A 24,946-nucleotide genomic window follows, 5' to 3' on the forward strand; every position below is an offset into this window, starting at 1 on the left:
GGAAGCGGCTTCAGATCTGATGGAGAAGGCTTTTTGGATAGCGAAAGATAAAGTGTTTATTGTGTTGTACCTTTTGACTATAGTTTTAAGATGTATTGTGTAGTGACCAAGAATGTCCTGTTAAATATGCTATAGGCATCAACCAAAAACATTCAAAGGTGTAACTAGTTATCAAGAGTCCAAGTATCCTCGACAATACTTCCATTTACACGTGACCTGGGATTTACACTTTTAAGCTCCAAGTAAACGACTTCCAGCCAACCCTTTACTAATTCAAGGCTTTTGCCACAATTTCCACGTATTAGTCATTTATACCTGTATTCCGCGCGCGCGGCTCAATCCATTGTAAACTACTCAAAGCTATTTTTACTATTACTACTACAAAATCAAAAAAAAAACTAAAAATCCATCATCATCATCGAGGCAAACAATGTAGTTTTTTGTATATGCTGCACAAATTACTAAAATGTCTTTATGACAGTCTCCATACAAAATAATCCGTTAGAGATGACTTCGTCCAGATACATGATTTATCCATTCATAAAAAATTAACTGCTCAATAAACAGCTTTTACACGTGAAATGCAGTGTCTTTTAAATTCTGTCGGTGTAGTTGCACGCTTGATGTGTCCAGGCATCGAATTGTAAAATTTATACCATTGAAAAATAATGAATTTTTCGAAGCATTATTCAAAAGATGTGGTGTTATTACTTCATCCGCGTTTCTAGTGTTATATCAATGAAAATCACTTGCTCTTTCAATCCGATCACACAAATATCGAGGCAGCAAACCGTTAACTACTATAAAAATGAACATCATAGTCAAATGAGAGCGCCTCTGTGACCAAAAAGACTACCAATTTACAGTCAAGTTTCCTATAGAGCGGATTCCTTGTTTTTGGATTCCTATAAAATGGTCGATCCTGCATTAACGAACATACGTACCATATGGGATTTGTGTTAACTGGTACCAAACACTGATTGTACGGCAATTTGAAGAGACAACATCCTGATGTCTTTGTAGAAGATGTTGGAAACAGGGGGCGACTCTATCGATAATGCAGGAAAGATTGTGTTTTGCTGTGGCTAGCTGCACGCACGCTGAGTAAATAAAAAATAATATTGAGGACGATTCTGTTGGTTTCGTGCAAAAGATTATGTGTGATATAGAATTGAGATTATGATGTGTCTGGAGGAATACGGAAGATCTGAAATATCAGTAAAAGTGGTCAATTTAGGAAACTGATCCTATAACTCCACGATTTTGACGTAGGACTACGTCTTTGATTTCTATATGGGGGTACACTTTGTGAAAACCGAAAATGGAACATGTAATAAATTAAGAAAGATTTTGAACGTTAATAACTAAGCTGCCCCTGATCCAATTTCAATAATTTTATCACCAATCGATATGAAATATATAAATTTTGAATGTTGATTTTCAACAAGAAACTATTGTAAAACTGGTAAATGTCCAGCATTGTCCAACCCATATAAAATGGTGATGGGCGCGGTAGCCAAAAAAAATGAATGTTTTATGGATTCTGTTCCCGTCTTACGTAAAGACCTAATCGAAACAACGTACGTCGCGTAAAAGTAGAATTTAATGATGGCATTAGCGCTTTTTCGGAGCTTTTTCATCTCCAGGTTTAAAAGATCATCGGTCGTAGAGACTTATTCTTCTGAGCACCACCGTCAAGTTTGAGTTTGAATAAATCCCAGGTCCTATCATATTAAGGAGATTTACAGTAACATCGCTTGATTATCGTGTGTTTTATGAAACTTAACATAGTCATCAACGGCACCTTCGGGGCCGGGTTTGAATGGTTGCAATAACAACGCGGTCGTAGCTTGTATGATGTTATATGAGGGGCTTGGTGACCATTTTTGCTTACTGAGTAGAACATCATGAGTTAAATCTCAAGCCCCGGCACATTCAAGAATCGTTAATAGCTTTATTTGTTAATGTGACTACAAAGTAGCTGGTTTACGTAGTGGTAAACGTTCTTGCTTACTGATTAGAATATCACTGGTTCAATTCCAAGCTCCTTTGCGTTAAATGATCGTTAGGACATCAATTCAGCTTATTGTTGACCAAAACTAACCCTGCTGCAATCCCAACCCTCTTACCCAATATCACAGTGATTCCTCGTGGAAGTGCAGAGGTGTTCTCGGCTTCCATCAAAGCGAGAGTCACGTCAACACATTCATACCCAAGTAACTCTAATTCATTCAATTATGTTGAGTAAACTGCTTTACAACCAAAACAAGTCATACAAAGGTTATATAAACAGTTATACAACAAGTCAATCATGCTCATGCTGATGTGAAATTGTTAACATGTTCAACAGGTAAAACTATACTATACCTTAAGTGGTTTACTAAAAATTACATATTCCAGTCTAAACCCCTAATTCATTCCTCATGAGTGTTTTCGAAAATAATGCGAAGTTCTAGGATCAGTTTCATGAGTTGACCACTTTTTCAGTTTTTTCCGGATCTTCTGGAGGACCATTGCGTGGTCCTAAGGGGCTATTTCCGATCACAACTCCGAATTCATATTGCTAACACTGGCAAAGTCCCTACGTTGTGAAAAGCTGGTAAATGTCCAGCATTGTCCAAAAGCGTCGAATTAACTAACAAATCCACCATATGCTGCTTCGACGAAACAAGTCGAAGTGGCATTCGCCTGCGATCCTCAGGCGCGTGCGAATAGGGAGGACGGAATTGCGTAATATTTTGCACACTTATCGCCATATTCAGAACCAAACGCAAATTCTTCGAGATAACCACCATCCGTCGTCTGGCTTGCCGTGGCGGTGTCTGACGTATCTCCGGGCTGATTTACGAGGTGTGCTGAAGGTGTTCCGGAAAAATGAGATCCGTGATGCTGTCACCTACACTAAACACGCCAAGCGTAAGCGGCCATGGATGTCATGTACGTTTTGAAGTGACAGAGACGCAATCTGTTTGGTTTCGGAGGTTAAATCATCACCAACTTCGGCAACAAAACGGCTCTTTTCAGGGCCACCAAGCTTATTACAGTAAATAGTAGGAATAAAATTCATCTGCCTGTTTGTCCATATTCAGAACCAACGATCACACAAAATGCTCATAAAATCAAACTGGAAGCAGGGGTACAAATTATTTTGATCAACTTTGAATCGCCACGGCCGGATATTTTCAATGGAAGAAGCAACAATCTAGCATCTAATTCGACAGACGGCAGGAAACATTTGTGAAGCCGAGTTATTTACGAAAGTGAGTGTCGATGAAGAGAATCGATCAATGTAGATAGGACATATTGAAAAATGACGCGAGATTTGTTTTCCGTGCTGAGCACCAATGCTACCGACACCAGGGAGGCAGCTCCCACACCTGGACCCTACCAATCGACCCATCAACTCAACCGGGGACCAACGGCTTTACTTCCCGAAGGAAGGCGTTATCAGAGATGTTATGCCTTAGAACATGCCGGTGGCACCGACTGAGATTGGACTCAGGTCTGCTGGGGTGAGAGGTAATCACGCTAACCACCGGCGCCGATATCTTTCAAGGTGATTTCACGGCAAATGAGATCGACCCAAATTTGAGTTTAGTTATCTCAGAAATAAGAAATAAAGTGCAGGAACTCAGCGATGAGTTAATTAGCCTCATGTTTTCCCAGGTTTTTCCAGGATTTTCCAGGGAAAAATTCCTGAATTTGATAAAAGTAAAGATTGGATTCACTCAGTCTATTGGTACTACTCCGAGACTGAATAAAATTTTCGTCAATTTCCTCATTTTCTGGCAGATTTTTTAGGTTTTCCATAGGAAACCATGAAACAAATTTACTCATCGCTGAGTTCCTGCACTTTTGGCGATTATGAGTGAACTAAACTCAAATTTGGTTCGTTTTCATTCGCCGTGTACGCAAAAGGAAAAGAGCCAGTGTCACTACTTGATAGCAAACTACTCATAATGGGAGGAGTCTTTGTAGCTTTTATACCACTTGGTTGCACATCATTCTGCTTTAACCTGAAAAGATATAAAAGAACGCTGCTGTATGGCATTACATCTTAGATCCTCTGCTTGATCGTCAAGCAGTTCAGTTCGGTGTTAGCTCGCTCTCTCGAGTTGTTTGAAAAGTTCGTGGCGATATTGTTCGCGCTCTCTCTTTCGCGGTTTGTCGTGCGTATGTGTGTGCCCCGTAATGGGGAAGCATCGGTCGCGAAGCCCGGCAAAGGTCCAGAACTCCGATGAAGGAAGCTCCGGTGTGCCTATCTCGAACAGGTTTGCTGTTCTCCCCATGGATGGGAATATCCAGCCGGCTGTGTTGGAAAAACGCAGCAAGAAAAGGAAGAAGAACCGAGGCCAGTATGATGGCACGATTGGTCGAGACGATGCCTCTGCGACGAACGGAGATTTCGGTGACGCTGCCGATAAAGAACATGCTGCTGACGTGAGCGCGGCAAGAGTGAAGCTACCTCCGCTGGTGGTGAAAAATGCCCATCTCAACGAGCTCATCGCGGATCTGGCGTCGCTGGGCGTCAAAGCCGAATTCAAATTGGGTAGAGTCGGCACCAAGGTGGTGCTCCGTACCAAAGCGGAGTATGACTTGGTCATCGCCCACCTGAGGACTTCCAAGGTGGAATTCTTCACCCACGACATCCCCGGTGAAAAATCGTTCAAGGTCGTCATCAGGGGCCTACCAAATTTCGACCCGAAGTTTATCGAACATGAAATCAGGGACAGGTACAAGCTGGCCCCAAGTGCCGTGTACCAAATGACAAGAAGAGACGAGAATGTGAAGGCGTACCCGGATAGCCTTTTCCTGCTACACTTCCAGAAGGGAACGGTGACGCTCAATGCACTGAAAGCCATCCGGTCCATCAATTCCATCATCGTTCGCTGGGAGCCATACCGTGGCGGCCATCGCGATGTGACTCAGTGCCAGCGGTGTCTGAACTTCGGACACGGTACCCGCAACTGTAACATTAAGCCACGCCCCCTCAAGATACGTCTGGATCTTCTGCTGGACAAAACTCCACCCCCCCCCCCTAGATTCTGGAGGCAACCAACAGCTTAAACAAATAATCCCGATCTGTTCTCAGCAGATGAACTTATGGAGATTTTTATCAACATGACCGGTGCTCTACGTAAGTGCCGCAATAAGCCCGAACAGATCCAAGTGCTCGGTAAGTTCATCATCCAATATGGTGTCTAAACCGCTAACCATCGCTACCTGGAACGCTTGCTCTATAAGAGCTAAACAGATTGAGCTTGCCGACTTCCTCCGCAAGCATATCATCGACGTGGGTCTTCTAACGGAAACCCACCTAAAGTCCGGTGACAGCTTCTGGTTGCCTGACCACAACATTATCCGGCTTGATCGCACCAGCTCCAGGGGGTGGTGTAGCGGTCATCGTCAGAAAGGGAATCAAGTTTTGCACTCTGCCCCACATCCGCACTTCTATCATCGAAGCCATTAGTGTGGACGTGGAAACACCAACTGGAAACGTCCGGTTTATAGCAGTTTATAGCAGTATAGTGTACCACAAGCAATGGCCTAGACATCCAATTCAAGAACGACCTGACCGCCATCACTCGTACTAGCTTCCGATTCATCGTTGGGGGCGACCTGAACGCCCGCCATGAAGCTTGGCGGAACTACCAGCGGAACCGGAACGGATGTGTATTGTTCGACCTCGCACAACATGGACTGTACACTGTGCAATTTCCGGACGAACCAACTTTCATCTCGCCAACGGGAAATCCCTCCACGCTGGACTTCTTCCTGTCGAACATCGGACTATCCAAGCCGGAGGCGCACAACGATCTCAGCTCCGACCACCAACCGGTGGTGACTGAAGTCGGTGTCAACGTGGTTCCTGCTAGAAGCTGCCTGCGTAAAGACTACCACCATGTCAACTGGGTGCAGTACGGTCGAATGGTGGACAGCAACATCGATGAAAATCCACTGCTCGACACCGTAGATGACATCGACCGGGCGTTGGAAGGACTCCAACAGGCCATATCCGAGGCTGACGAGATATGCGTTCGACGAGTTCCTGTGAGGGGTAAGTTGTTGCTATTGATTCCCACACCCAATTATTGATTCGATTGAGAAATGTGCGTAGACGCCAGTTTCAGAGGACTGGAGACCTGGGCAAAAAACGTGAAATGGCCGATCTGAACAGGCAGATTGCTTCCAGAATGGACTCACTCCGAAATGAAAGTTTTGGGCGTGTTGTCCAGAATCTGGACGACCGCTCCAGACCATTCTGGAAGGTAGCCAAGGTCCTGAAAACTCATCCCAAACCCATTCCACCTCTCAAAGTCGAAAATGATGACGATCGGCTTTTAATCACCTCACAGGAGAAAGCAAATGCGATCGGCAAGCATGTCGCTTCATCGCATTTGCTTGGCTCGACTATCCAAAGTCCGCTCGAAGATCAGGTTGCGCTATGCGTTCAAAACCTAGATGCCTCCCCTTGTGCCGTGCCTCCGGCGGATATGATTTCAGTACAACAGATTTGCTCAGCGCTGAAATGCACCAAGAACATGAAAGCTCCCGGGTTTGACGGTATATTCAACTTGATCTTGAAGAGACTCAGCATGAAAGTGCAGTCTCTTCTAACCACTATCTTCAACAGATGCTTGGAACTGCACTACTTTCCAAGCATCTGGAAAGTAGCAAAAATCATACCAATCCGCAAGCCCGGTAAGGATCCAACATTGCCTTCAAGCTACAGACCAATCAGCCTCCTTTCAGCGCTGAGCAAATTGTTCGAGAAACTCATTCTCAATCGTTTGCTCAAGTTTGTCGAGGAAAACAACATTCTCCTTCCGGAACAGTTTGGGTTCAGAAAGGGGCACTCCACCAATCACCAGCTAGTGCGGGTGATGAATAACATCCGAAGTAACAAAGCTGTATCCAAGTCCACAGCCATGGCCTTGTTAGACGTTAAGAAAGCGTTTGATAATGTCTGGCACAATGGGCTTGTATACAAGCTCTGTAACTTCAACTTTCCATTACATCTGGTTAAAATCACCCGTAACTACCTCCAGCAAAGGTCGTTTAAGGTATCGTTGAATGGTTGTCTTTCCGACACGTTTTCCATCCCAGCAGGAGTCCCGCAAGGCAGTCTGCTGGGCCCCTTGCTTTACAGCATTTACACTTCCGACATTCCTCCCCTTGGAGATGGTTGCGTTTTTTTCCTGTTCGCAGATGATACCGCAATAGCCGTCAAAGGAAGGATGCCTCGCGAAATAACGAACAAACTTCAACACGCCTTTGCTGATTATTCCACCACGTGGAAAATCAAAATCAATGCCTCCAAAACACAAGCGATCATGTTCCTCCATCGGCAATCGCCCAAACTGAAACCGGCTCCATCTTGTACTGTAATCATGGATGGCACAAGGGTTGAGTGGTCCGCCGAAGTAACCTAACCGAAATTAAGACTAAATTTGCAGAAAAATGTAATTTATCAGAACATGCTTTGATAAGCAATTTGTATATAGTAGGTTAGGTGTATATAGTAGTTGTAGGTTAGTTGTAGTTGTAAATAGTAGTTATAAGTAGTCTCCTTTTTTCCAATTCAAATCAAACCAATCCCACCAAGGTAGTCATACTTTAAAATAGGCCTGATAGGACTAGTAACTGTAAATAATAATTAATATCTGAAATGAACTAAAGTTGAAAAGACGCATCTGTGTCACTTAAAAAATTCATACATGTAAACCACACAAACACAAGAAATAAAGATCATTTTAAGTAAGTTTTTTAAGTAAAAGGCATTAGCTCATTTTCGCTTCGGACGGCGTGGTGAACAGCAATAGCAGCAGTAGGAAGGTGGTGGCTAGTCCACTTCTTCACACATAACAAGCAACAATTGACTGGTCGTGGCAAAGGAGGAAAAGGTCTGGTAAAGGAGGCGCCAAGCGTCATCGCAAAGTTCTTCGAGATAACCGCAATCGGTCGTCTGGCTCGCCGTGGTGGTGTCAAACGTATCTCCGGTCTGATCTACGAAGTGTGCTGAAGGTGTTCCTGGAAAATGAGGTCCGTGACGCTGTCACCTACTCTAAACACGCCAAGCTTAAGTGGCCATGGATGTCCTCTTCAATAAAACGGTCCTTTTCAGGGCCATCAAGCTTACATCAGTAAAGAGTTCGAATAGAATTTATCTGTGCTTATTTGTCCATATTCAGAACCACAAACCCCCAACGACCAGACAAAATGCTCTCCAGAGTTGTAATCTTGTAACCAAACTTGGAGGCAGGGGTGCAAGTGTTTTGATTGATTCTCTTAATCAACTTTCTCTTTGAAAAAGATTACTACAAATTTGGTACGCCTACAATTCAAAAACGGAAACAGTTGAGATAATCGATAATTGATCAATTAAAAGAACTTAATGCTCTTCACATTAATTCCGTCCACTAGCGGTCCTACGTCAAGCTTCCGTTCGTGCCCCTAGGCACAGACCCTTCTACTTTTTTGTAATGGCCTGGCCTTATTGTACAAAAAAATCTACAACCCATTTTTTGGCGAATTTGTTGTTTGATTGTAATAATTTTACTTAAAATTACGCGAAGTTGAAGATCCCATATGGAAATTGATTGAGAAATCATGCAATAAAAATATAATTTAGAAATAAAAATTTTAAAACTCGAAGTCTTAGAAATATGAAGGATCGAAACAATTAGAGAATTTTGGACAAAGGTATCTCTGTAACAGCTCGCATAACAAATATTTATGTAATAATGACTCCAAAACATAAATTCAAAAAACTGGAATTCTGAAGCTTGCAAAAATCCTGAACAAAAAGCGGAACAAATTCAATATATTGTAGACCAACAATTAACTGATGGAAATACAAATTTTTCTAAGAGATGGCGCAGTCTCCTTGGTAGTCATCATTTTAAATCAGTATGGGAGAAAAGATAAAACTAATTATTTTTAATAAACATAAAAAGTTATCAATGATTGCAATGTTCGTGTGCATAGAGAAAATAAATGTGCACCTGCTAGAACATTTTTTATTTTTTAATAATGCCACATTTAATGTAGAATTAATTAAAACATTTCTTCCCCATACATTTAATTGATGCCTGACTACCAAGAGAGTAAATTAATTTGCCTCTCTCAGCTCTCTCGCACACGCACTAAAGAGCGAACTGTCACCCACTGTTTGTTTATTTTTTGATTCAATGAAAACGGGTCAGGTTTCCGGATCGTAGTTTTTTTGCGTGAATCTTCGTTCCGTATAAAATGAAGACAAGTGGAGCTAGAGGAAGAGGAACCGCTCAAAGGTTTGACTCAGCGGGGCCAACGCCAAGGCCAATACGAAGGTATGCCATGTTTTATTAAACTTTAGAAAATAAGACATCCGTTCCGGTCCTTTAGAGAATAACATTTAGTTAACCGTTATGTGATCGACAAAAAAAAACACCTTTAAGAGCTCGACAAGGGTACCCGGGTACCCACAAATTGAAATACTTGCTACTGTGGCCTATTGTGACCGATTTAGAATATTTTGGCACCATTGGATTCAAAAACTTATCCTCTTTCTGGACATTGCCAACAATGTCCATACGGAATAGTCTGGTTCTTGGAAATTCGGATTTCCTGTATAATGTTCCAGAGCTAAGCATTTTCATGGCACTTTCGTTAGAATTTTGAAGGAATCGATATCAAAGTATCAGAATTTCCTTCAAAAACAATTTCAGCTTACTTGAGGACCAGTTTAAGGTTTCTCCCCGGAACGGCCATTCCGGAGTAGGTTCCCGTAGGGCCTCTAGAGGCCATAGAAATGTTTGGGAAGAAACCCCTGCAATATGGGTATCAAAATTCATGAATTTACAGCAGGAGACTGTTCATTATAATTTTGTGGTCGTCCGACGGATTGTCCCCGGAACGGCCATTCCAGAGCAGGTTCCCGTACGGCCTCTAGTGGCCATAGAAGTGTTTGAGAAGAAACCCCTGCAATATGGGTATCCAAATTCATATATTTACAGCAGGAGACTGTTTATCATAATTTTGTGATCATCCGATGGATTGTCCCCGGGACGGCCATTCCGGAGTAGGTTCCCGTAGGGCCTCTAGTGGCCATAGAAGTGTTTGGGAAGAAACCCCTGCAATATGGGTATCAAAATTCATGAATTTACAGCAGGAGACTGTTCATCATAATTTTGTGATCATCCAATGGATTGACCCCGGAACGGCCATTCCAGAGCAGGTTCCCGTAGGGCCTCTAGTGGCCATAGAAGTGTTTGGGAAGAAACCCCTGCAATATGGGTATCCAAATTCATATGTTTACAGCAGGAAATTGTTTATCATAATTTTGTGATCATCTGATGGATTGTCCCCGGGACGGCCATTCCGGAGTAGGTTCCCGTAGGGCCTCTAGTGGCCATAGAAGTGTTTGGGAAGAAACCCCTGCAATATGGGTATCAAAATTCATGAATTTACATCAGGAGACTGTTCATCATAATTTTGTGATGATCCGATGGATTGTCCCCGGGACGGCCATTCCGGAGTAGGTTCCCGTAGGGCCTCTAGTGGCCATAGAAGTGTTTGGGAAGAAACCCCTGCAATATGGGTATCAAAATTCATGAATTTACAGCAGGAGACTGTTCATCATAATTTTGTGGTCGTCCGACGGATTGTCCCCGGAACGGCCATTCCAGAGCAGGTTCCCGTACGGCCTCTAGTGGCCATAGAAGTGTTTGGGAAGAAACCCCTGCAATATGGGTATCAAAATTCATGAATTTACAGCAGGAGACTGTTTATCATAATTTTGTGATCATCCGATGGATTGTCCCCGGGACGGCCATTCCGGAGTAGGTTCCCGTAGGGCCTCTAGTGGCCATAGAAGTGTTTGGGAAGAAACCCCTGCAATATGGGTATCAAAATTCATGAATTTACAGCAGGAGACTGTTTATCATAATTTTGTGATCATCCGATGGATTGACCCCGTGACGGCCATTCCGGAGTAAGTTCCCGTAGGGTCTCTAGTGGCCATATAAGTGTTTAGGAAGAAACCCCTGCAATATGGGTATCAAAATTCATGAATTTACAGCAGAAGACTGTTCATCATAATTTTGTGATCATCCGATGGATTGTCCCCGGGACGGCCATTCCGGAGTAGGTTCTCGTAGGGTCTCTAGTGGCCATATAAGTGTTTGGGAAGAAACCCCTGCAATATGGGTATCAAAATTCATATGTTTACAGCAGGAGACTGTTTATCATAATTTTGTGATCATCCGATGGATTGTCCCCGGGGCGGCCATTCCGGAGTAGGTTCCCGTAGGGTCTCTAGTGGCCATATAAGTGTTTGGGAAGAAACCCCTGCAATATGGGTATCAAAATTCATGAATTTACAGCAGAAGACTGTTCATCATAATTTTGTGATCATCCGATGGATTGTCCCCGGGACGGCCATTCCGGAGTAGGTTCCCGTAGGGTCTCTAGTGGCCATATAAGTGTTTGGGAAGAAACCCCTGCAATATGGGTATCAAAATTCATATGTTTACAGCAGGAGACTGTTCATCATAATTTTGTGATCACCTGATGGATTGTCCCCGGGACGGCCATTCCGGAGTAGGTTCCCGTAGGGCCTCTAGTGGCCATAGAAGTGTTTGGGAAGAAACCCCTGCAATATGGGTATCAAAATTCATGAATTTACAGCAGGAGACTGTTCATCATAATTTTGTGATCATCCAATGGATTGACCCCGGAACGGCCATTCCAGAGCAGGTTCCCGTAGGGCCTCTAGTGGCCATAGAAGTGTTTGGGAAGAAACCCCTGCAATATGGGTATCCAAATTCATATGTTTACAGCAGGAAATTGTTTATCATAATTTTGTGATCATCTGATGGATTGTCCCCGGGACGGCCATTCCGGAGTAGGTTCCCGTAGGGCCTCTAGTGGCCATAGAAGTGTTTGGGAAGAAACCCCTGCAATATGGGTATCAAAATTCATGAATTTACATCAGGAGACTGTTCATCATAATTTTGTGATGATCCGATGGATTGTCCCCGGGACGGCCATTCCGGAGTAGGTTCCCGTAGGGCCTCTAGTGGCCATAGAAGTGTTTGGGAAGAAACCCCTGCAATATGGGTATCAAAATTCATGAATTTACAGCAGGAGACTGTTCATCATAATTTTGTGGTCGTCCGACGGATTGTCCCCGGAACGGCCATTCCAGAGCAGGTTCCCGTACGGCCTCTAGTGGCCATAGAAGTGTTTGGGAAGAAACCCCTGCAATATGGGTATCAAAATTCATGAATTTACAGCAGGAGACTGTTTATCATAATTTTGTGATCATCCGATGGATTGTCCCCGGGACGGCCATTCCGGAGTAGGTTCCCGTAGGGCCTCTAGTGGCCATAGAAGTGTTTGGGAAGAAACCCCTGCAATATGGGTATCAAAATTCATGAATTTACAGCAGGAGACTGTTTATCATAATTTTGTGATCATCCGATGGATTGACCCCGTGACGGCCATTCCGGAGTAAGTTCCCGTAGGGTCTCTAGTGGCCATATAAGTGTTTAGGAAGAAACCCCTGCAATATGGGTATCAAAATTCATGAATTTACAGCAGAAGACTGTTCATCATAATTTTGTGATCATCCGATGGATTGTCCCCGGGACGGCCATTCCGGAGTAGGTTCTCGTAGGGTCTCTAGTGGCCATATAAGTGTTTGGGAAGAAACCCCTGCAATATGGGTATCAAAATTCATATGTTTACAGCAGGAGACTGTTTATCATAATTTTGTGATCATCCGATGGATTGTCCCCGGGGCGGCCATTCCGGAGTAGGTTCCCGTAGGGTCTCTAGTGGCCATATAAGTGTTTGGGAAGAAACCCCTGCAATATGGGTATCAAAATTCATGAATTTACAGCAGAAGACTGTTCATCATAATTTTGTGATCATCCGATGGATTGTCCCCGGGACGGCCATTCCGGAGTAGGTTCCCGTAGGGTCTCTAGTGGCCATATAAGTGTTTGGGAAGAAACCCCTGCAATATGGGTATCAAAATTCATATGTTTACAGCAGGAGACTGTTCATCATAATTTTGTGATCACCTGATGGATTGTCCCCGGGACGGCCATTCCGGAGTAGGTTCCCGTAGGGCCTCTAGTGGCCATAGAAGTGTTTGGGAAGAAACCCCTGCAATATGGGTATCAAAATTCATGAATTTACATCAGGAGACTGTTCATCATAATTTTGTGATGATCCGATGGATTGTCCCCGGGACGGCCATTCCGGAGTAGGTTCCCGTAGGGCCTCTAGTGGCCATAGAAGTGTTTGGGAAGAAACCCCTGCAATATGGGTATCAAAATTCATGAATTTACAGCAGGAGACTGTTCATCATAATTTTGTGGTCGTCCGACGGATTGTCCCCGGAACGGCCATTCCAGAGCAGGTTCCCGTACGGCCTCTAGTGGCCATAGAAGTGTTTGGGAAGAAACCCCTGCAATATGGGTATCAAAATTCATGAATTTACAGCAGGAGACTGTTTATCATAATTTTGTGATCATCCGATGGATTGTCCCCGGGACGGCCATTCCGGAGTAGGTTCCCGTAGGGCCTCTAGTGGCCATAGAAGTGTTTGGGAAGAAACCCCTGCAATATGGGTATCAAAATTCATATGTTTACAGCAGGAGACTGTTCATCATAATTTTGTGATCACCTGATGGATTGTCCCCGGGACGGCCATTCCGGAGTAGGTTCCCGTAGGGCCTCTAGTGGCCATAGAAGTGTTTGGGAAGAAACCCCTGCAATATGGGTATCAAAATTCATGAATTTACATCAGGAGACTGTTCATCATAATTTTGTGATGATCCGATGGATTGTCCCCGGGACGGCCATTCCGGAGTAGGTTCCCGTAGGGCCTCTAGTGGCCATAGAAGTGTTTGGGAAGAAACCCCTGCAATATGGGTATCAAAATTCATGAATTTACAGCAGGAGACTGTTCATCATAATTTTGTGGTCGTCCGACGGATTGTCCCCGGAACGGCCATTCCAGAGCAGGTTCCCGTACGGCCTCTAGTGGCCATAGAAGTGTTTGGGAAGAAACCCCTGCAATATGGGTATCAAAATTCATGAATTTACAGCAGGAGACTGTTTATCATAATTTTGTGATCATCCGATGGATTGTCCCCGGGACGGCCATTCCGGAGTAGGTTCCCGTAGGGCCTCTAGTGGCCATAGAAGTGTTTGGGAAGAAACCCCTGCAATATGGGTATCAAAATTCATGAATTTACAGCAGGAGACTGTTTATCATAATTTTGTGATCATCCGATGGATTGACCCCGTGACGGCCATTCCGGAGTAAGTTCCCGTAGGGTCTCTAGTGGCCATATAAGTGTTTGGGAAGAAACCCCTGCAATATGGGTATCAAAATTCATGAATTTACAGCAGAAGACTGTTCATCATAATTTTGTGATCATCCGATGGATTGTCCCCGGGACGGCCATTCCGGAGTAGGTTCCCGTAGGGTCTCTAGTGGCCATATAAGTGTTTGGGAAGAAACCCCTGCAATATGGGTATCAAAATTCATATGTTTACAGCAGGAGACTGTTTATCATAATTTTGTGATCATCCGATGGATTGTCCCCGGGACGGCCATTCCGGAGTAGGTTCCCGTAGGGTCTCTAGTGGCCATATAAGTGTTTGGGAAGAAACCCCTGCAATATGGGTATCAAAATTCATGAATTTACAGCAGAAGACTGTTCATCATAATTTTGTGATCATCCGATGGGTTGTCCCCGGAACGGCAATTTCGGAGCAGGTTTCCGTAGGGTCTCTAGTGGCCATAGAAGTTGTTTGGAAGGATGTTCCTACAAATTCATGAATTTTCAGCAGTAGACTATTCATCATATTTTCGTGGCTATATGACAGATTGTCCCCGGAATGGGCTTGGATAGAATGCTCTAAATTTTATTTTTTTTTTAAAGAAACTTTTCTCATTATTTGTTTGTATCTGACTAAATGTCCATGGAACGGCCATTTTGGAAAAAGTGAATAATCGAGTGGTGGTGAAAAATTTAGGATGAAACTCATGCAATTTTTATTTTATTGAGTTTTCCTGGGGTTCAATCTCTGTAACGGTATAAACGTTGTGGATCAATGTTGTATGGAGTTTTTGCAGTCTCTGCTGTGCTAGAAATAAACTCACATTTCTCTGGACTTTCAATCCTCAGAAAAAAAATTGTTTAAAAATTACAAGCACATCAAAAGCAAACGAAAAGAAATTAGCAGTTATCGCAAATCTCGTTCAACTGGAGTTTAAAGTCAAAATTCTAGCGAAAGTGCCAAGAAAATGGTTAGTTCTGGAACATTATACAGAAAATCCGGATTTCCGGGAACCAGACTATTCCAAATTGAAGATTCATAATCGGTTAAAATTGGCCGCAGTAGCAAGCAGTTCAATTTTGTGGGTACCCGGGTACCCTTGTTGAGCTTTTAAAGGGTAAACAATTTCACGACCCCCCCTTCCGAAGCCCCTTGCTGCAATTTGAAATCTTTCTTCACGAAAAGTTGTCAATCCATGAGTTCTAAAATGTCACTGAATTCTGGTTTTCTGTGGTGAAAATAACTTCATAATTTATTAACTTGAAATCTGAAAAGGTACCCGGGTACCCTGTCGATCACATAAGGGTTAAAACCGTTTATTTTCCGTAGGAAAACCCCGACTTGCAAATCGACCAGTGCTGAAGAACCACAGTTAACGGTTGCGGATTTAAAAGCGGAAGCAGTCAGTCTTGGAGCATCCACCAGCGGCACAAAGGCCCAGTTGATTAGAAGGTATATCATAATTACTTTAGCAATATATCTCTAAATTTTAGAATACACTGAATAGGGAAAAGTGGGGCAAGATGGCCATATGGGAAAAAAAATAGAAGCGCCTCAAAACCACAGGTTTTGATAATTAAATTCGTAATCCTAACATTGGTAACATTTGGAAAAAATACATTGTGGTAAACACTGTAGATGTTTTTTTCCTATTCGTTTATTTGAAAGGCTCAATCGCGGGAGCTTAACGGAGCCGAGTATTAAACACTGTAGATGATTTATGCTTGTGATGACAAAACGGCCAAAACATATAATTGTTTGGTGTTATAAAATAAGTTTAATTTTTTGCAATGGTAACAATTGTATCCAGCATTTTACGAGCGCTTATGGCCGCCACAATCTGTCTGATTTTCTGGTAGGGAACACATGATTTGACGTTTGGCTCAAATTTGACCTTTTACAGGTCAAACGGTACAAGTCAATCGTCAAATCATATGTTATCCGCCATAATCTAGTTATTTACAGAATATCTACTCAGTTGGATGAAGGACAGCCGAGAAATAGTGGTGATTGGGGCGCTTATGCCGAAGTTGTGCTCTACCCTTCATGTTAATTTAGCTTTTAATAAATTATTGTATAGTGATTTAAAATGCTTATATTGGGTGGGGCAAGACAATCACTATCAATTCTATTAGGGTTTTAATGCCAAAAATTCATTCCATACAAAAATCGCATACAAGAAAAACAAACAAATTCATCATGACAGTTAAACATCAAGCACTGTTAAGACTTTCTTATGTTTAAAGTTCAAAAACATAGAAAAAATTGAACATCTTTATGCTGAACCTTATGAAATCTATTTGAAGAATGCCTAATGTGATATACTTTGCAAAGAATATCAAGATATAACAGCTATCCAATTTTTGACAGAGAAACTGTTTGTACCTATATTTTTGTTGAAGCTCCTTCCCTAATAAAAAAAAACATAAACGAACGATAACCCAAATCATTGAACTATTCCACAAATGGTTTGGATGATACCCAGAACACGTCGTTAAGCAAATTAACCATACAATTTTTATTAGGGTTGGTAGCAAAAAAGTATATATAATAAATTTGGGTCATTCCAGCTCAAGTGTATACAAAGTTGAAGTCAATTGCACCGATTTCAACCAAGCTTTGCCAAGATGCTTATTTTGATATTCTAAGAAAACACCTTTTTGTATTTTGTTCTAAAATGCTTGGCTTGGGCTGCGACCCTGGTTTTTTAAGAGTTTTAGGAACCATATGTTTAAATCATTTGATTTTTCAAACACATCTAGTAGTTAGGCATTCCAATACGTGAAGGGAATTTCAGGCCAAAATCTTGAATAGCAACAAACTCAGAGCGGTATGAAAAAGGGCCCTTTTTAATCATTCGGATGCTTTAGTATAATCTATCTTTCTCTACAATAGTTTGATTATCACAAATCAAAGTTTGATAAAATCATCAAATTCTACATTAAAATCCCTTAAAAATGGTGGGTCAAGAACAGAAATTGTTTGGTTGCGGAGTAATCTCTATTCAAAGATATAATTTATAAAATTCTATAAAATCCTGCCAAAGTTTGGTTGAAATCGGTGACATTGACCACAACTATGAGCTAAAATGCCCCAATTTTTTTTTCATAAGCCAACCATTGAATTTTTTTTAAGGCAATAGAGAGAACTATTGTTTGACAAAACAGAGCAATTGTATTAGAGTTTCCTTAGCGTGGCCATCTTGCCCCACTTTCCCGTACACGAGTGTTTAGCGTATTATAAGTATTATTATTATGATTATTAACGGATTAGTTTTTTAGAGTAAATTTATACAGAGAGAAGCACCTCAACAATAGTTTTGTAAAAAGTGTACAAGTAGTGCCTCCACTGGATCCATCAGATTTCCAAGAAGCACCACCCTATCTACCATTAGATGCAGAGTTTAGAGACAAATTAAGCTGGTTTATAGTAACAGTACCATATCAATATTTTGAAGAGAGAACCGCGTTAAACAGTTATAAAAATGGTAGACTCCTGTTTAAAGATAAATTCATGAAAAACATGAGTTATACGAAGGTTTCTTTTTCATTTTTTCTTTGTGTGTAAATTGACTCGTAATGAAACATTTTTTTTATTCTTTACATTTTATTTTATATTATTGAGACTAATGTTCATCGAATCATATTTAATAAAGATCAATAATTGATGGATTAATTTTGATGCTGCAGTACTGGACAAAAACGGATTCTTTTTTTGTTTCTCATCAACGTTTCTGAAATTTTTGACGCTGGTAGATTACTATGCGCAATTGAAAACAATGCTACAGATCTTCAAATATGTTCAATTTTGTGAATTTTGATAAAAATGTTCGGTATATTAGCAGTTTTTGGACCCATTTCTTCACCCCTCTTAAATGTTAACCCATATAGTTAAACCTGGTTAAACGAGGACTTAAGCGATGGTGAAAAAATCGGCGCTTATTAATTCATATTTTTGTTCAATCATGAGTTGTTAAATTTTTTCATCATTCATAATTCAAGCAATCTTCAATAATTAATGTTCACACTACCTGAAAATGCTTACAATAGATTATGCTAATTAACCTTTTTTGCACTTCAAGAAATAATCGATTGCAAATAAGAAAAAGAAGAGTATTTCGAACTTGCATTTGTTTATCTAATAATCAGTGTTATTAGTTTTTATGGCTTGAACTGTAAAAAAACTTCTGTAATGTTTCCTTACGAGTCGTACCAATGTATGTTTAGCTAGATTTGTAGAAGTAGATTATATGGTTTAGTAATACATTAGACGCTCGCTAACTGAAAGACTTTTAACTGAAACGTCTTTGAACTGAAAGTTGGCTTAAGTTTCAATTATCGAGCAGTTAGAATGCCGATCGCTAAATGTCAATTAATCAGGTTTCAGTTAGCGAAGCTCTACTGTTGTAATGTTGTGGATTTTTTTTTAAATTATTAGTCATGTTTACAATACCCAGCCTTTTAATCCTTAATCACCAGAGACGGATTTGCATTTTTTGTAATGGTTCGATCAAGGCTACTTTATCACCAAGGCTGAATCCATAAATTACGTAACGCGTAAAGTGGGGGAAGGGGAGGTTCACCTATCGTTAAAAATTGTTACATCGGGAAGCTTTGGTTTTACAGTTTTTTAATTTTAATTTTTAAAGTACAGGTAACAAATGTTATTACTGAGTATTGTTAGCAGAATTGAGTTCTTTAATAGTTAGTTTTCTTTTTTTTTTCTTTGACTTGTTTTCCGTACCGAGTACCAATGCTACCAACGCCAAGGAGGCAGCTCCCACACCTAGACCCTACCCATCAACTTATGGACCGGGGACCAACGGTTTTTCTTCCCGTGATTAGGGATTTTATGCTTCAGAAAATCCAGCGGCACCAACTGGGATTGAACCCAGGCCTTTTGGGGTGACAGGCAATTAAGCTTCGTTTTCTGTGCACAATGATATTTTTTTCAACCCCGTAGACTTTCAACTCGATTTTTAAATCAAAATTTAAAGCAAAATAATCACTTCGCTTTTTGACATAAAGCTAACAAATTGACAGCTCGCCCCATACTGAAGTACCACCGAGGGGCACTAAGATGGTGATTTATGCTAATGTTATCATACTCTTCCAGTGCACCAAAGTTGATTGAATTTATGATTTCGGTTCCATCTTTAATGCAGATTACGAATATGTCATTACTACAATATCCCTAAAGAACCCAATTGATGTTTTTGTTCTTGAATTTCTTGACAATTACCTATGTTCTATATTTTCAATGCGTTAAAGTACGATAAAATAAACAAGTTATAACTAAAAAGAAAAGAATACTGAAACATCTGCATCTTACAAAATTGTAGGGGACGTAAACGTTTTGGAGCCTCAAATAGCATAGTTAGTTAAGGCACGGTAGGAGAAATGTATTAGATTTCATCCCCTAAAACAAGAAAATGCCTTTGTTTACCATGATTTATCAATGATTTGAAAGTTGGAACATTCTGCGTAGCATCTTTGCTCTCCATATTTTTGATAACATAATAGTCATTGTAGTGTTTGGAAACCTACTCTTTACTGATGAATTAATGTTTGTATTAATGTAAACTAATTTTTCTATTTGTTCCCTCTCACACCTCGACTTGTTGTCGATAATTCTGGGGAACTGATTCTGAGTGTCTTAAACCCAGGCATTTTATGAAATCCTACGCGGTAGTAACAAAATGTTAAATAAACACGTTAAATATTAGATGTGTAAGGCACTTATCACCAGTATGTGGATGAATCAAGGTTATTGTTCATTTCTTTATTAGAAAATATGTTAAACTTCAATGACTTTCGTAGTTGTAGAATACTAGTAGAGTTGTACAATAGAATGTAGATTTTGTTGTTTAGAACACGGTAGCTGAAAAACACTCAACAATGGCTATAAAGTACGCATTTTCGAGAGAAACTGGGACTACTCATTAAATGAGTTAAAATTTACCTGTTTTACTACAAAAATGAGTAGCTGTTAATCATTTTTGAATAACTTTACTCATTTAATTTTACTTATTTGATGAGTAGTCCCAGCCCTCGAAAATGCGTATTTTACAATCAATATTGAATATTTCAAAGTTATTATTGAGTATATTACGGTTACCGTTAAGTGTATACTTGTGCAGTGAACCCTCTTTAAGTCAATACTTGGTAGTAGAACTCATTAAAAAGAAGTTTTGATTAGATTTTACAGATTTTTTATATTACCCTGTTAATGACAGACGACTGATGAAGGGTTTACTGCATGATAAAATTAATCAAGGTTGCAAATACTCATTTCAGCTAAAATAATGTTTTCTGGAATAATAAAACCAACAGATGGTATGATGACATGTTTTACTTGTAACTTACAAGAAGAGATTACAAAGTATGCGTTTGTAACATAAAACCTGTAAATGTGGCTTTCTATGAGTCAAAATCAGCGATTTTCTGATCGCTGAGTGAGTGACTGAGTGAGTGAGTGATTGAGCGAGTGAGTGAGTGAGTGATTGAGTGAGTGTGTGAAAAATCGCTGATTGTGACTCTCATGAAGTGAAATAAACAGGTTTAATATGTCAAACACATTCTTTGCAACATTTTGTTGTATCCTACCAATTCAAAATATGATCATGGCATCTAATTATTTCATAATAAAAAAAAGATTGTTTAAGCTGAAATGAATATTTGCAACCTTGAAAATTATATTTAACAAATTGATTTGTTCAGATTTCAGAAGCCGTAATCCAAATCAGAGGATTTTGCGCTGCCACCATGAGAAAGCAGCAGAACTATCAAATAAAACTTGAAGTTTGCAGTATTGCAAAAAAAATAACAAAGTCACAATGTGGCTGCGTTGCTGGAGCAGGAAACAGCTCTGCCTGCAAGCATATAGCGGCGCTTTTATGTTGTATTGAAGACTTTATAACGACTGGTAGGTTTTAAATGTTTACTACAGTTCATTCTACATTATCGCCATCTGTTGAGCATACTGTGAGCTAGTCTAATGTGTTACAGAGAGAGGTGAAGCAGATTGTGAAATATTGTTGTATTAGTAAACCAAAAAATCAACGGAAACGCATAGCATGCTTCATCTCGGTAATCCAGCTCATTGGAGCTAGTCCTCTCCAGGCGTGTTCGTATTGGTGCGATTTGTAAACAGGTCAGGTCTTAAGAGTTTGTCGTCCCTTTCGTTCTCCCGATATTTAAATGGTTGACGTCAAACTCCATCATCCATTTAAACAGCGGAGGAATGAAAGAGACGACTATCTCCTGGGCCACACCTGTTTACATTACATTGGGTCAGACTGAATGATGCGAATGATGCGAGTGATGCGAACGATGCGATCTATGCGATCGATCCGAAAGATGCGAATGATGCGAATGGATCTTCATCATCCACTCTACTGTGTCGAATGTGAAGCGTGGATAGTACGAACAGCACAAATTCTTCCGTCACTGGGCGCTCACCGAAACGCCTCCTGTTACCAGCGATGGTGTACAGGATTTCGAGAACCAATTTGAACTGTCAAAAAGCGGAACCAATAGAACATATGCGGTTAAACAACAGAAAACTTACAAAACTTCGGTGACTGTTTTCTAGTAAATTTAAACTTGTCTACTCAAACCAACAGCATCATGTTCAAGAAAAGTTTCCCCTATCCGATGGTGCTATTGGTATTTGTGCGCGGTTTTAGCATTGTGATTGTTTCTCATCAATATATCGAATTGGTTCCGCTTCTGAATTATATTCACCAGACTATAAATATAGCGACTATATGTAGAGCTCGTTGTGAAGGGCAGAGCACTCAAGAGATGGCGGTAATGTGAAACGTCAAACTCCATACTAGACACTCCAGTGGCGACACTACCAACTAATAAACATTACAATCCCCAGATAACCAGAATGCACGTATATTCAAAGTTGTTTTCATGATATACAAACATACATACAAACAAAATAATCGTATAGAATCAAATATATCATATTAACAATATGATCCATTCATGCCTTTTCCAAATGTTGCAATGGTGACCCGCAAAATATTGCTTCACGCACCATCTAGCGTTGAAAAAGTTCAGCAACAATCATTCAATTACAATCGAGGGGTGCGAATATAGCACTTATTACAAAACTAAGAGTCAAATTATTTTCATTAATTACATTGTGTATATTACTTTAAAATTTGTCTGACCTATCACAGCTGTCATCAAATAATATAAAATGCTGAAATACATTCATTAGAAATATTAAACAAATTTTCATTTGGTTTACCCCTCGTGACGATAAACAAATACATTGGTAGTCTTTTTGGCCACAGAGGTGCTTTCATCGCTAAAAATTCGGTTCGCCAGCTAAGCGAAAGAGTGGATCATATTGTTAATATAATATATCTGGTAGAATGCAAATAAAAGGCTTATACGAAAAAAGTAAAAAACATATACGTGCATATTTTAATTTAATTATAAACGAGTTGATTTAACATCATATACGATTTAATCTTAATAACAAATTCATTTTGAAATGCCTTACGATGTAATCCGATTTAATTTGTGATACAGAACGACGGAAAAATGAGTCATCGTATATAAGTCGGAAATTTGCATTCTATACGACTTAACTTAAACATAATGTGAGGTATGCCATTCTTATATGCGATTTTGACTTAAACTGTAACAATTTACGATACTGTCTGTACATTGTTATACGACTTCTGGTTGTCTGGGTCATTAGTTAAGCGCTGTACACATGGGAAGCAAAAACCAGAAAACATGTTTCCGGAAAATTTTGTTTATATGTGCCAAAAAGTTTCTCGTGTGAACGGGTGAGAAGGTTCCCATATTGAATATTTGTTATAAAAACTTGTTTTCCGAGTTTAAACCACGTTCAACCAGCCGTCATTAATTTTTCAAAAATCAAAAGCAGTTTTTTCGATCTAGGATCAGACACAATGAACACATTTTCGTGGGCAGAATTTTTGATTTGAACGAAAAAACTGCTATGGGTTTTCGAAAAATCAATGACGGCTGGTTAAACCTTTAATCAAAGCCTAAATGAATGAACAATGATTGGTATGAAGAACTTTATGCCTGTCTGTGAAAATAATATTAACTTTATAATCGTCTACTTTACGGATGATGGAAAAATCTGATTGAATAATGTTATGCCTTTTTTAATGATTTTAGGAGTAGTTCTACAAGACGAGGGGTGCACAAATGCGTTACAAATTTGGCATCGGCCCCCTAAAAACGCCCCAAGAAAATCAGTCAACGAGCCTATCAACAATATTTTTTCAGTGCCGTTTACCCCCAAAACTAGTCTTAGGCAAGGTGATGCTACTGAACGGTTAATGAACTTAACCGTTGCTTATAATTTAAATCCCAGCATGCACTGGAGTCTGCAAGCAAATATGCACGGAATTGCTAACGACCATCAATACCTCGAGAAGTCTATTTACGAGACCACGGTAGATAGACTGAATTTTGTCGATGAGGCATTGGTGATCAATATGGAGGAATTGACTCGAGGACAAAATACATCGCCGAAATGGTTCGAGGCGAGAAAATCTCGATTGACGGCCTCTAGAATTAAGGATGTAATAACAGCCATGCAAACTGCATCGAAGAAAAGCACGGCATGTAGTGTCATTCCCGCACGTTTCAACTTTAAACGTGCAACTCTTCAAAACATACCGGCGATTGCTTGGGGAACAAAGCACGAGGATATTGCTTTTAAGGGTTTCATTAATCATCGTTATAATTCAAAAACATTTCGAAAATGCGGAATATATATCGATACGCGAAGGCATTATTTAGCGGCATCACCAGATGCCATAAGCGAGTGTGGCAATGAAATTGTTGAAATAAAATGTCCTTATAGCATTCGTTATAGTGAAGCGGTTAAGGCGCCGTTTTTGGATACAGACGGACACCTAAAACCAAATCATAAATATTTTTACCAGATACAAACGCAGATGCACGTGACGCAAACGAAGGTTTGCCATTTTGTTGTTTATACTTTAAAAGGAATCCATACAGAAATCGTACAGTACGACAAAGAGTTCATGGATAAGGTTTTACCAACACTGGATTCGTTTTATAAAAATGTATTTTGTGAGGAATATTGTAAGACTTTCGGGTTTGAAGAAAAATAAAAATATATAAAAAGCTTATAATGACATTCCGAATACTCACTTACTCATGTATCCTGAAAACCTCCGCTAATACATAGTACCAACGTGGCTTACGATTGCTTTTTTTCGCCTTGATTTTTCTTCAACATGGTCACTAAAATCACTATTTTTGACAGTATTATTCGTGGTAATATTTCTAGAACTTCGCAGAAAAATCAAGAACTTCCCAGAAGTTCCGAGAATTCCACAGAAACTCCGAAAATTTCACAGAAATTAGGAAATTTCTCAGAAATTACGTAATTTTCCCAGATATTCCAAAAACTTTATAGATATTACACGAATCTCTCAGGAATTCCAGAACTTTCCAAAAATTCAGGGAACTTCTCAGAAGTTCAGAGAATTTCCCAAAAATTACAAGAACTTCCTAGCATTATCAAGGATTTCTCGGAAATTTTGAGAACTTCCCAGATGCTTCGATAA

The 24,946-nt window shown here is 40.2% G+C and overlaps 2 protein-coding genes across 2 annotated transcripts in view; both read left to right on the forward strand.

Annotated features, from left to right (window-relative positions):
• LOC135708724 (zwei Ig domain protein zig-8-like) overlaps positions 1 to 24,946 on the forward strand; it is a 176,037-nt gene that overhangs the window by 42,009 nt on the left and 109,082 nt on the right. The gene's annotated exons all lie outside the window — the stretch shown is intronic.
• Positions 4,192 to 24,487, forward strand: LOC135709533 (uncharacterized). The gene is made up of 3 exons (XM_065232259.1): positions 4,192 to 4,440; positions 21,063 to 21,267; positions 23,520 to 24,487. Exons 1-3 carry the CDS (start codon positions 4,192 to 4,194, stop codon positions 24,485 to 24,487), a joined length of 1,422 nt encoding a protein of 473 aa, XP_065088331.1.

This window comes from Ochlerotatus camptorhynchus, unplaced genomic scaffold (assembly GCF_037179485.1).
Source record: "Ochlerotatus camptorhynchus isolate MF236.1 unplaced genomic scaffold, CSIRO-AGI_Acam_v1.1 ptg000001l, whole genome shotgun sequence".
NCBI classification, from domain to species: Eukaryota; Metazoa; Arthropoda; class Insecta; order Diptera; family Culicidae; genus Ochlerotatus; species Ochlerotatus camptorhynchus.